The following is a 13,397-nucleotide window of genomic DNA, read 5'->3' on the forward strand; positions in this document are numbered from 1 at the left end:
AGTCCAAGGTCTCTACACAGAGTGTGTAATTGTGCTTCTTCTGCATGAGCCAGGGAAACTGTGAGTATGTATACACAGCACAAAATCGTGCAAGGAGATGGATGGTCTCAGAAAACTCCCACATCAAAATAAAAACAAAAAACAACAACCAAAAAATAAAACAAACTTTGCTTATCAGAGGTACTACATTACTCTGGGAGAACGTTGCCATTGCTACGGCTATACAATCTTTGATACCCTTATTTAGGCCAAATATCCCGTATCGTGGGTACATCCTACATGTATCTGTTATAATTCCATGCTCCTCAGACTGTGTTTTCATGAGCTGCACATCAGCTCCACTGAATCTGAGAGCACCAAATACTCACAATATTTTTCTTAAAAAGAACAAACTTTCCATACCTGCAGCTCCTGAATTTCCATTCAGCCCTGGAACAGAGGAATCATTCTCCAGCCTTTCGGGATGAAATGTGTCTGTTTTGGCCCTGTAGGCCCTGCCACCACCGCCTGCTGCAATTATCAAGGGGACTGGTTCTCCATTCTCCATCTTAACAAGTTCAGAAATAGAGGCAGTATTCAGACTGAGTCAGACTCACAGATGGAAGTTCAACCACATGCTCGTTACTGCTGAGCACTACAAATTAACATTGCATTATTTATGTACCAACATCCAAAAGATTAACGAACTGCACTAGTCCTACCAAGTTCTGCAACTGAGAACAGTGGCATCAGCAGCTCTGTGAATTGTACCTACAATACTGATAGATCTTATAAAGCTTGTAATGTTACTGTGTGATAACTTTTATCAAATGAAACAGATAAGGGGAACAGCTCTACCTAGTGCAATACAGTATCTCCACTGCTAAGGGGCAGCTACACTGGAAACTGCCTGAGCATGCAAAGTTATGTAGAATTATGTAGAAGCTGGGTGATTTAAACATACTAACAATGGTGTGAAACTGGCATTTGCAATGAGTACTGTCTCAGAGAGAACACAACAGTAAAGATTAAGTGTCCTCTAGCTACAGGGTTGCACATAGAAAATATACAGGCTATATTCAATTTTTCTTGTCATTGCATTGTATAAGCCACAAATGTAGCTGAAGTTTAATGTTCTACAATGACAAATTTGAATAAAGTCCCGTGGAATTTGCCCTTTGCTGTAGTTTTATGCTTCAGAATCTTAGCTTGCATTGAAAAGAATCTGATTCAAACATGCAAAGGAAATTCCAAGACACTAAAGCAAGTGTGGCCATACCATGTAGCTATTCTGAAATGTATGAAGAGCCAGCTCAGCTCACTACGGCTATCAACTGGAAATGAAGGACACGCAGAACTCACTTTGTGGACTTTTTCCACAAAGTGCTGTACAAAGGTGTATAAAGGGCTCTAAGAAATTTCAGGCTGTGATGCTGGAGGCAAGTGGCAAGATGTGTTTATGCTGAAGGTGCACAAAGACTGTTTCCATACCTTAAATATATAAGTTGCTCCACCCCCACCTCCACCTCCTCCTGCCCATTCATTGACACTTCTGTTTACACGTATCTCTTCTTCAATCACATTGTTTTCTCCAATACAGACTTTCTGAATAATGTCATTAGTCTGCAAACAGAAGAGCAGGGCTGAATTCTGGCAAGAAACCAGAATCTCTCTGAGATCCTCATATACCCAGGCCTTGTGGTCCCTCTACCCTCCCAAACCACAGGTCCAATAAATTGTCCTCCAGTGAAATGACATATCCAGAGGTGAATGTTCTTCCAGAAGAACCTATTTTTTTTTTTGCTTCAGTTGTGGTTAGAAGAATTTGTTACCATTTTAATTGAATTATTTTGATGTTAAGTTCCGTGTTGATGTCTATCATCATGAAATACAGCTCCACGAACTGTTTAAATACAATATGTAGCAGAATTTCCTGCAAATGCTTTGTACTGTTAGCCAGCTGCATTTCACAAGCTGGGGAAAGGAGTAACCAAGTAATGGGTTGGGGCCAGGCAGTCAGTGTATGTCTATCCAGAACTAAGGTGTACTGGAGATGTAGCAGAGTTAGCTTTACGGTCTACAGCATGGACAGTAGCAATGAGCTCAGCATAGATTAACCATTTATCCAGACTTTCAAGAAAGTTTTGTTGTTCCTCTCAAGCTTGTTCTGTAGCAGCAATTACATTATTATTACCAAAGCTAGCTTGTTCAAAGGCTACCAAAATAGGTGCTATCCCCCCTTTGATTGCAATGTTGACACAATGTTAAATAAAATTCGTAACCTGAAAGCCTCCACATTTCCATGTTTTTCACCAGTTAGCACCAAACGTAATGAACTGTCTGCATTAGGCAAATCACTGAATTCACTAACTAATCTCAGACAGCATTAATCTATCATTCCTAAGTACTTCTGGATCTAAATTAGCAATTAGCAATTTTTTAGCAATTACCTAAAAAGGGTAATTGCTGCTTCGATATTAAATTGGAGCACTAAAGTGTGTGACAAGATGGACTCTGCTTTGAGTATCTGTAAGCTGCAAGCACTGTTACTAGCTTATTTCATTTTATAAGTTTCTGAGTAACATGATCTTGTTATGCACACTGAATTCACTGAGTTAATGATGCTTTATGGGAAAATGCACAAATAATTGTATAGTGGGACTGTTCTTCTGTTTCCATCTGCTTTCACATATGTGTTTTCTTTCAGAAGAGGGACATGATAAAAACATCCTCCTCAAGTTACAGACTATTCTGTTAACACAGCGTGTGTTCCAGGTTATGTCAGAGAATGAATGGCATCCATTCTGAGTGTGTAGTCTTGTCTATGGAACTAAACAGTCCTTCTCTACCCTGTCTTCCCTTTCCTTAATTGATTTGGAGTTGGGTGGAGATGATTAATAAAATGGCAAAGTCAATGGCCCAGCGGAGCCACTAGATTACAACTGAATAAAAATAAAAATCCTTCACAACAAAGACATAGCTGATTAGAATCCAATCTAGTAAAGGTCCCTTCTACAAGTCAATACAATCTCTTTGCCTCCATGAAGGAATTACATTAGCACACAATAAATTCTCACTAAGATTACAGTGGCCTGCAATTTAATGAGTCCATATGTTAGACTGAGCTGGAATGTCCTAGTTATAGACGTTAGATGGAAGTTTGAGTTAGGGCATTTCCTATTTCAAAGAAGCTTCTTATTAATGGTTTGTTTGTAGATGTGTGTAATTCAAATTTTAAGATTATTTACTTCAGAACCCAGCCTTGAGAACCCTTCTTTCTTGTCTACATTATTCAACCTTTTCCTGCTCTAAAAGACAGCTAAGCTTTCTTCCCTTGGACGCCAGCCATTTAAAGGTTGAGAAATGCACAGCATTTAAATGTCCAGCTCAAAACTGCAGGTAAAATTTCATCACATAATGCTTAGTTCCCTCTGTAAGAATCTCTTATTCTCTTATCCTCCAATGAATGCTAAAATATTAACCTATTATTATGCCTGCAAAATGGCAGAAGTTGTTCCTTTCCATCAAGATATTTGCAGCAATGTTTAGTTAATAACACAAAGATCAGGATTGACTCAGCACTAATTCATTTATCTTCCCCGTTCCCATACAGAGAATAAGTAAAAGGCCCCGGTCAGGTTGGCATCTCCAGTTGCAGAGTATTATGACAATGGCAGGGCTGGATACAACAGCAAAACAAAGAGAAAGTCAGAGGGTAGGAAGGCAGGGTTGTCTTTTCTCTCCAACCTGCCCCCTGAGATGCTCTGAGATAGCAGATCACCCAGATGCCTGATCAGAAGCATATTTTCAGTGGACCCTGAATGTTGAAGGGGAAGTGAGCACAGTGACATGGTACTTTAGCTTTTGACATTCAAGACATCCTAGTAAAACTGTAGCTATCCTTTGAACCACATAACGTTAAATCCCCTAAGGACAGTGATTTTCTCTGCAAACAGATAAAACTCCAAAGATTTGTAGAAGGTATTAAGTCAAAACAGAAAGGACAGTCACTTACACTAGGACAAGCATCTTCTCCTTGCTGTCCCACCAAGATGTACAAAGTATCATCCTTCTGGAGGTCAAAAATTCCCAGTACAGACACACCATGGGACCTCACCATAGTGTTCTTCCCTCCTTTCCCACCAGCTGCTCCATAGCCTGAGATGCTGCAGGAAAAAGAAAACAGGAATGTGGAAGATAATATTAACTACTTGTGGGCACTGAGTTCTTTGCACACCTCAAATGTGCATAGTGTCACAGGACCTTGCCCCAAAGACACTCTAAATACATCTAAACCCAAAGCTTGAAGACTGAGGTCTTCTGCTCTATATGGCTCTATGAACTTGGGTAGCTACAAAACAGATTCTTTCACACTGATTTGCTGAGGACACAGTGAGCAAGTCCCTGTAGTTTCAAACTTCAGTATATGAAAACCATCTTGTTTCTCAGAAGGCATACCATTGACAGGTTTGCAGCAAGCACTAGAAAGAACGGAAGCAGAAGAACCAACAAATACAATGCATATGGCTAAAAGGACCATTATGTGCAAAATTGACAGAGAGACTTGAGAAAGCAGACCATAACTGGTCCTGACACTGTCGACCAGATGGGAAATAGTTCTGCAGTTTCCAGGACCAGAATGTAGAAGAGTAGATGGTCACACTACCTGCAGTAAACAAGGAAGGCAAAAGCTCCCTGGCTTAACTCACAGTCCCCATGGACATCACACTATCTCTGGCCTGGAGTGGCTAGATTGCATACAGAGGCTGCTGCAGTCTCAGTTAAGGCATTGGGACTTTTATTTCAAGCAGCCAAGATTCAGAGGTTCTTATTGTTGTTGATGTATCCAAAGATTTGACTGTAGTACTGTATTGCTCAGCTCCTCTCCCTTTCTAAGTACATAAGTATTTTACATATTCGAAGCACTGTCTATTCACAGGCCTTCAAAGCACTTTACACATCATCATAAAGCACACACCTCTGCTGCAACAAAACACAAAGTTACTTGACTTCACTAGCAAATGAGTGGTAAAGCAAGTTCAATTCAGATTTTATTTCAGCAGGTGATTCTCCACTGAATTTAATAGCTCTAAATAGCTATTTCCATGAGAGCAAAATTAAACCTGGAGTGTGTAAACAGTGACTGCAAGGCTAGGAATTCAAAATTTTCCCTTGGCTTCCTACCCATTACACTAAAGGTGCTGCTCTCTTCTCTCCTTCTCTTCTCTAGCACATGATGAGCCTTTGCCCAGCACAGTCCTGCAGGCAGTCTATAAGAAGAACAAGCCAGCAGGGCTCCATGTGCACAAGAACCCTGACAAGGTCAGGCAGGCAGCTCCCTCAGGGGACAACCAGCTCACTTTTAGCTATCTCCTTGCTTTAAAGATTAGCATGAGGAACTCACCTTGTGATACCACTCTGAGGCAGCCAGCATGGAGTAATTCTAATGTTGAAGTAAGCATGGAGCAACAAGTGCCTCATAAAGCATGTTAGATCCTTGCAAAGTGACATGATTATGTTCATGCCACTCTCAATAACCAAAGCAATCATTCCTCAGTTAGGTTGCACTGGATCCAGCAGAAAAAGCAATGGACACAATACTGGGCTCCCTTGAACAGATGCTGTATGAACCTGAAGACTGAGCTGATTTGCTGTAGCATTTCATTATGGCTAATGAGGTGCACTATCAGGCACAGCAAGCTGGCAGGGCTAATCAGCTATGATTATGGGACATATTTTTCTGTGTATGAACAGATTTTGCATACAAGCGATGATGTCAGGAAATTTGAAAGAACCCATTTTTGCCTCATTCAAAGGCTGCAGACAACAAATGGCAGATTTGGGTGACAGCCATTCCATATTTAAAATGCGTGTCACTATTTAAACAGATGGGTTATCTTGACTTCATGTTATAGCAGGATTCCTTTCCTTTCCTTTTTTTTTTTTTTTTTTTAAATGAGAGGGATCCGTTTAACCGTACTTTCACTGAAGAAAGACTCAGACCACCCTGAGCATGTGTAAGCAGAACACAGAATATCTTACAGTGTCTTCCTCCTTTTCTTTTTCTATGACACATGTAGGAACCAAAAAAAACAACGGTGTCTTTGGTAAGGAGCAGAATGTGCACAGGGCACTGACAGTGCAAACCAGTTCTGGAGAAAAAAAAAATCCCCCTCTAAGTAGATACGTTATGGGAAACACTGGAGATAGTTTTGAGAATATAAAAAAAATGCAGTGTCTAGGCTGGCCAAATGAGAACAGCATCTTGCATTCCACAGTCCTAGGTTCTTGCTTTACTTTACAAGGAGAGACCATATGATAGAGAACAGTGGAAGTGACATCAAATGGGTCACACAGCAACATAGACCAAAGAATCTTGCTTTTAAAACAGAAAGGATTTGTATAATGGATAGTTACATGTAATTTGTTACTGCTTACTTCTCTCATACTTGATCTTACACCTAGATGTGGGATGACAAGACCTGAATGCTTAGAAAGAAATCCTGTAAAGAAAAACATTCTTTTATATTGCCTAATTATTATACAACGTGCAGTCTCATGGGATCGAACCAGCTGTTATGTCTGCATCAGCATGAGAGCATGTAGTACCCTAACCTTTGAATAAAGCAGCCTACAGCACGTGGCAGCCTACCCAGGCCTTCATAGATGGTGGGGTTTTCTGGGTGTGGCCAGCTTGTGTTAGCAGAGTTTTGTGAAAGGTTGAGCTTTCTATCTTTGAATATTAATAATAATAAAGCATATTTTGTCTTGTCTTCACATGAGCTATATTTTTCTTATTAAATTACCAGAAATGTAACTCACTGCTCTACATTACGTAGTGTAAAATATACCGATGTACCGTAATAGCTTTCTTAATAGCCCAACAGCCAGCTGGAGGATTTTATCTCTGGGTCAGGTATATTGGAGATGGCTATCGGACAGACTTATAGGATGCACACTACAGCAGGTCTGCAGAGAGGAGCTGAATACAGGCGGTGGGTCCAGACCCTGGAAAACCTAGAATCGATACTGCAACTTGACATTTTCCTAAGGCTATACTGGGGTCTTTCCTGCCTCTTCAGCAGCTCAGAATCAGGAAGATGTCAAGTTAATGGGCCTAAGGTCTGTAATTGCTGCCTTCTTTCCTCAGGCTGTGAATTATCTACTACAGCCTTAAGAGGTGCAGAAAAGAATGTCACTCAGTTAATGATATTAGCCATTTATTATCTATACAGATTTTAAAAGTCTGTTAGGTCTTTTATAGGACTTAAATAGACAGGTTCTTCCAGCAGGAGCCTCATTTCACCTGTGGTTCATATTGTGTAGCAAAAGTCAGCCTATTTTTACAATAAAATTTTGGCAATTTCTTGACCTGCGTTATTAAAGAAATGACAATGTTGTAAGTTTATTGGCTCTTCTCTTTTGGGCTATACTTTATATCTCTATTTACTGAATGCTGGTCCTGAAAAATTTCATTCACCTCAGGCAACTCATTTTTGATAGCTGAGTAAAATATCATTAATGCTTTTTTCATTACCATCAATCCTTGTGGTAATAGGCACTCAGGTAGAGCTTGAGGGTAGCCTCGCCTAACCATTTTCGCAAAACTGCTTTGCAGTAGACTTCTGTTAGAGACTGATATCTAGTCCGAATATTAAAGTTCTTTTTCAATAAAAAGAAAAAAAAATCAGAAGTAGCCAGTAAGTTTTAACTGAAATTTGTCCAAAGCCTTCACTGGAATTTTCTGCTTTGAAATCCATGGCACCATCATTGATTTCAATAGGGACTGTTGCATTAAAAATACGCTAGATAGTCCTTGATTCAAAGTGACAGTTCTGCTAATAAGCTGATGCATGTAATGGCTTGATGTTACCATTCAGATGTAGTGGGCTATTTTTTTGTTTTTGTTGTCTCCCAGCAAAAGCAAAGAAGAAAAAAAAAAAGTGAAAAAGTGGTAAAAATCAGATTAAGTCGTAGTGAGTTGCATCTGATCATCTCCCTTTAAGGATGACTCCACAAAGGGATTTAAGCATTACCACCCTCAGTAACAAAGCCTAAAATTTAGGTGTCTGGCTTCCAAAATCAATTCTACAGTGGTGATCTAGGCTTACAGGTTCAACTTACTATACCTAGATTCAAAACAGTCAGGGTGCTGAGCAGAGCTTAATGCAAGCTTTTTCTTCTCCTTTCTCCTTCCTTGCCTTGCCTTGCCTTTTCTTGCCTTGCTTTGCTTTCCCTTGCCTTTTTCATCAAAAAGTTGCATCTAGTAGTCAACAAATCTGAAACTGGAAAGGCTGGAAATCACAGAATTAGGGAGAAGCAAAACCCATGTACAGCTGACTAAATTTCTGATTATAACAATATATATGCCTAGCATGTATCCACAGCATGGGAAAGTTTCAGTGCAAAGACACAGTACAAGAATAAGAGATGGTTCACTTACCTGTACGTGTTGGTTGCTGGTACTCTCCAGATCTGAATGCCTTGGAGAATCCCTTCAGCTCCTACGACCACACTGAGGTTGGAGTTCCTGTAGGCATTATTGCATTGGCTCTGTGTGGGGCCATAGGGTCCACTGGCACCACATGTTGTGAATAGCCAGTGATCTGAAATGAGGACAAGCATGCTCTGAACACCCAAAAACAAAATGGCTGTTCTGCTCTTTATTCACTTTCTGTTGTTGCTGGATCAAGAGAAGAACCTGGCCCAAATGTTCTAGCCAGAACAAATATTCGCAGAACTCTTTCAAATGACTCATAACACTGTGCATTTTGGTATTTGACAGCTTTTCAGCGTCAGCTCCTGAGAATTACCACAATGATAAGCACAGCTTTATTTTTTCTAATTTTTTTTTCCAAGTTACTTTTTCTTCTTTTTTTCAAGTTGGAATGACATTGTTGACTTCTGGGATAAGTTCACTATAGAGTTGTTTCAAAAGTTAGCACATGTATAGTTGTTTGTATTTGTCATATTCTTGGTATTTGCACATGCTTTGCAGACAGTGTATTTATCACCAGCAACCCAAAAGAACCTGTACACCTTTTGCTTCAATAAACTTCACCAGTCATTTGCTAGACTGAAAGTGTATTGTGCTATTTGTGATCATGATAATTCAATACAACTATTGCAAGTGCATGTAAAGTGCTGCACTATTGTGCTATTTGCACATCCATGATCATGACAATTTAATATATTGAATGTGACTGGACTTACAGTGCCAAATTGGGCATCACTCCGAATCTAAGACCAGCTGCCCTCAGCTCCTCTGATATTTGAGGACAAGCTGGAATGCAAGGGGGTTTAGGTCCTGCCAAACTTCCTTGCCCTTTAATGCAACACTAGCCCCATTCAAATATGTTTTTAGAACAAGGCTTTGCTGATTTGTGCCTCACCAATCTGAGTTTTTAATTTGAATACATGATGCTGAAATGTCATCCCTTTTCCAAAAAGATTCACTATTAGGGCCAGCACAGCTGCAAGACCACAATGCTCTTGTAAAACCCACCCTAACATGTTTGATAGTATATCAGGAAATATTTCCTAGGTAATCAGAACTAGGATGGAAAATAAGTAGACCTAGCATATTTGGTGCACTTTAAATGTGCATCATCCATACTTGTTAACAAGTATCCATCTCTCATCCATACTTGTTAACAAGCTAAAACACAGTATCCAAAGAACTCCATTATTGGAATTCATCCTGCTGACGTAGAATTTGTTAGTAGAATAAACTGCCATTGAAGTCAAAAGACACATCCAAAAAATATATTTCTACAAATTGCATCAGGTCAGCCAGTCCTCTTTTTGGTATCATTAAAGGGTAGTAATTTTTCCCCCAGCTTCCTCAAATGCAAAACAACATATGTAGACTCCTTCAGTACTAACTCGCTCAGACAATGAGAAGATTAGCTGGATCTGCTTCTTGGCATTTGGAGCTATTGTCTAAGCAGACCTGGTCTAGAAATGATGATCAACATATTTTTGGCCAAGAGGTCTACCATTATTGTTCCTGGAGTGGCTTACCTGCCAGAAATAAAGGCAATACACTAGTTTAGACATGCACAAGTTTTCACAAACTAATCATTAAGATGGACTAAATTCATTCTTATTAAAAAATTCAGTGCACAAAATGGATCAAACAATTTGGCAGGACTGTAAGAAATAAAGTGGCTGGTGCTTCTGAAAACTCTTCAAAACAGTCTTGGCTGTTTCAGAGGCAATGCAAAACTACTTTAGGAAAGCTTCCTAATCATAGTACTGCTGAGAGAGTAAGCTCTTCTGTCTTATTGCAAAATCTACACCATCCTTCCTCCAAACCCTCCTGGATGGACCTTCTAGGGACTTTGCTACCATTTCTTGTTTTATATGAATACTTACACACTTATTTTACTATTTCTCAAATTCTTCAGCAATGGGTGGCTGTATAAAGTCTTAAAATTAGTAGACAGCAAATGGAAGAATTCCCCTTTCCTCCTCTGAGACAAATGCACCCCTTCACTCCTCCCCTCCAAAAACGTGAACAGGTATGAGGGAAAAGCACCTAAAAAGGCAAGTAGTTCTACAGGTCCCTATGTAAAATGCTTCAGTAGCTCTGATCCTGAAAAACTTACAGTCTTATACCAGAAGTTACATATGTTTATTATTTTTCTGGAAAAAAAAAAAAAAAAAGAAAGAAAACCAAAGCAAAATTTTAAACAAAATGGAAGATGAGACTCATTCTGTCAGCTATCACAGTGATTTAACATTGTAGTATCCCAGTGGGCTAAGCCATCTGCACTGAAACATATGTTTAGTAAAGCAGATAGGTAAATGTCTTCACTTGGAACAGTTAGAAGCCATTTGGATGTCTCTGGTGAAACATCAAAAATACTCCCAAGGGTAGAAGCAGATGACCTTCAAGGAGACAATACACCCAAAACTGGAGAGAATCAAAATGGAAGACTGAAAGTGATAAAATCTAGCACAGACCATAGCTTGCGCAGACTGCTACTGTAGTTAAACTTTGCATTTATGATTTACTCCAGTTAAATAAACCTCATTCCTTAGGTATCTGCTCACCTGGCAGAATTACCTCTAGACTATCACACGTGCAACACAGAGCATGGCTGTACCTGAAACTGGCAGATGTTGACTCTCACTGGGTTCCAGGGACAGGGGATCAATAAACTGTCTTATTCCAAAATGCTATTTAATGATCCCCAATGTCCTGTCAGAATAGAAGAAAAGTGCCCTCCTGCTGTAAACATTATGCCTCTAGACTTTGAACTGAAAAGCATTGGTACTTTCCAGTTCTTCAGCAGATTAAAGGGTGCTTACTTCCAGTGCAGAGGCAATATCAGGGTAAGACCAAATACATTTAAGATTAATGAACATGCATCTAAGCTCTTAGAACCTGACTTTTAAAGCAGAGTATGACAAGTCTGAAGAATCAAAAGTCACAGACATATTATGCCTGCAAGTATGACATGACATAAGGAACCTGGAGATGACTGAGTACAGAAGGTACTGACTTAGATTGCAAAAGTGGTGCTGTTGTGTTGACACGGTGGCATAAGCAAGAATATATCTAAAGCCTCCTTTGTTCTGCAGCTGCTGTAGTCAGTGCTAGCAAACATACTTAATTGCGCAGTCCAGGTAGATGGTGAACAAGAAAGGGATGAAGACATGTTTCAGAAGCAGTAGAGCTTGCCAAAGACATTCTCATAAAACATAGCAGGAGGAAGTCTGGCCCAAGTGAAGTCCATAGGCAGCTGATTTCAAAGAGCAAGGATTTCAGTAAAAGAGAACAGACAGGTGTTGCATGAGCAATGCATTTGTCACTGCTGCACTGACTTGCAAACAGTAGTCTTCCTGCCATTTATATTACTTTCATGTCTTTATACCAAAAGCTATTCCAACATGTAGCAGCTCTGTTGCTGAATTAAATGGGACAGAATATGGCACGGGATGATGTTGCCCCTCATTTCAACATGATAAGGACAGATAGGTCTTCGTTACTGTTTTGGATAGGTCTCAGTTACTGTTTTGGATACAGACTAAAAACCTCACACTTTCCTCCCTCTTCACTCTTAAGTTACACAAAACCAACCCTCAATCTGCAGATACAGCAGTAACCAAAGGTCTTAAACCACTAACCTAATATCAAAATAGACTCAAAGTAATCCCTACCTTGGATAACCCACCGTTTCTTTTTTAAGGTACGAATAACCATTCTTTCATTCCCTTTAAAGTACTGGTTTTCCCTGATTCTAGAAATGACTGCAGCACGTCTCATGACCTCAAAGACAGCATTTATAAGGGTTGCTGCCTGACACAGCAGTTTACAGTAATTCAATTTGCAGCATTATTTTAGTCTCCGAAGACTAAAGAAGCAGCCCTGGAGTGAAACTCCTTAAGCAGTTAGATGAGAAACACTGATGCCCAGCTGTGATCTGTTGCATGCTGCATGGCGTGCCTCCTTGTTCTGCAGCGTGTGACAGGGTAACACTGCTGGCACCTCACACACACCTGACAGCAAAAAAAGCAGGATTCCCCAGTCTAAATCTTCCCCAACAACTAGCACATTTTGGTATGTTGCCCAACTTCACACAAGTCACAGATGGCTGATTTCCAGAAACAGCTGGGCATTGCCATAATGAAAACTACCGGGCAGCCAAATGCAGGGTCCCTAATATGTTCTGACATTGGCAGTTGGAAGATACTAGCTGGCCTTAAGAAATGGAAATTCCTTTCTGGGATGTGGGGAAGAAAATAAATGAACATTGCTCTGAGATCAGGGTATTACATTTCAGTGAATAATTTATACATCAGTTCATTTGATAGAATGCCTGTTTCCACAGGAAACTTGACAAAAGAACAATTTGTTCTGCTGCTTGTTCACCCACACATCTGCCCTTCTCAAGCTCCCTGGCAGTCTCCCCACCAAACCACTAAGGTCCCAGGAAAAACATTTTGTAGGAAATGCTATTTGGGGTCTATCTAAATAGATTTTTAAAAATTTATTCTTCCCACCTTTTATTCACAATTTACATTTACCGATATATTAACACAGATACACACGCTGCTGCTTATTTTCTTCAGCAGATCAAGAATTCTTGTTTTCACCCAGCTTGGCTAGATACATAAAATGCGCAGCAATTAACAGCAGTGGAATTTAGATGCAGCAAAGAGGAGCGATGCCCTGCTTCTGCAAAGAAAAAGAACAAAACCCCATAAGACTTAAAATGACTAATTTAGTTGAGGCTCTGACACAACTTGAAGCCCAAGGTAGCACTGCTGCAAATAACAAACAACAATGAAGGGAAAACAGTGGCACAAAGCCTAAAGTACATTTGTACTGCTAATGTAGAAAGCAATTTCCCTGCCACATACAGCATATAAACTCCATATCACCAAACAGCCACAGGCCTTTTAGCTAC

General features: G+C 39.9%; 1 protein-coding gene across 1 annotated transcript in view; it reads right to left on the reverse strand.

The window, feature by feature from the left end:
• Nucleotides 1-13,397, reverse strand: part of ALK (ALK receptor tyrosine kinase) — a gene marked incomplete at both ends in the record, with an annotated part of 285,765 nt that overhangs the window by 20,880 nt on the left and 251,488 nt on the right. Inside the window, 4 exons of the mRNA XM_084285117.1 lie at nt 403-547; nt 1,471-1,602; nt 3,995-4,145; nt 8,423-8,585. Of these exons, the coding sequence (XP_084141243.1) occupies nt 403-547; nt 1,471-1,602; nt 3,995-4,145; nt 8,423-8,585 (591 nt within the window). The remainder of the gene's footprint in view (nt 1-402; nt 548-1,470; nt 1,603-3,994; nt 4,146-8,422; nt 8,586-13,397) is intronic.

This window comes from Netta rufina, assembly GCF_964035555.1.
Source record: "Netta rufina genome assembly, chromosome: 3".
NCBI classification, from domain to species: Eukaryota; Metazoa; Chordata; class Aves; order Anseriformes; family Anatidae; genus Netta; species Netta rufina.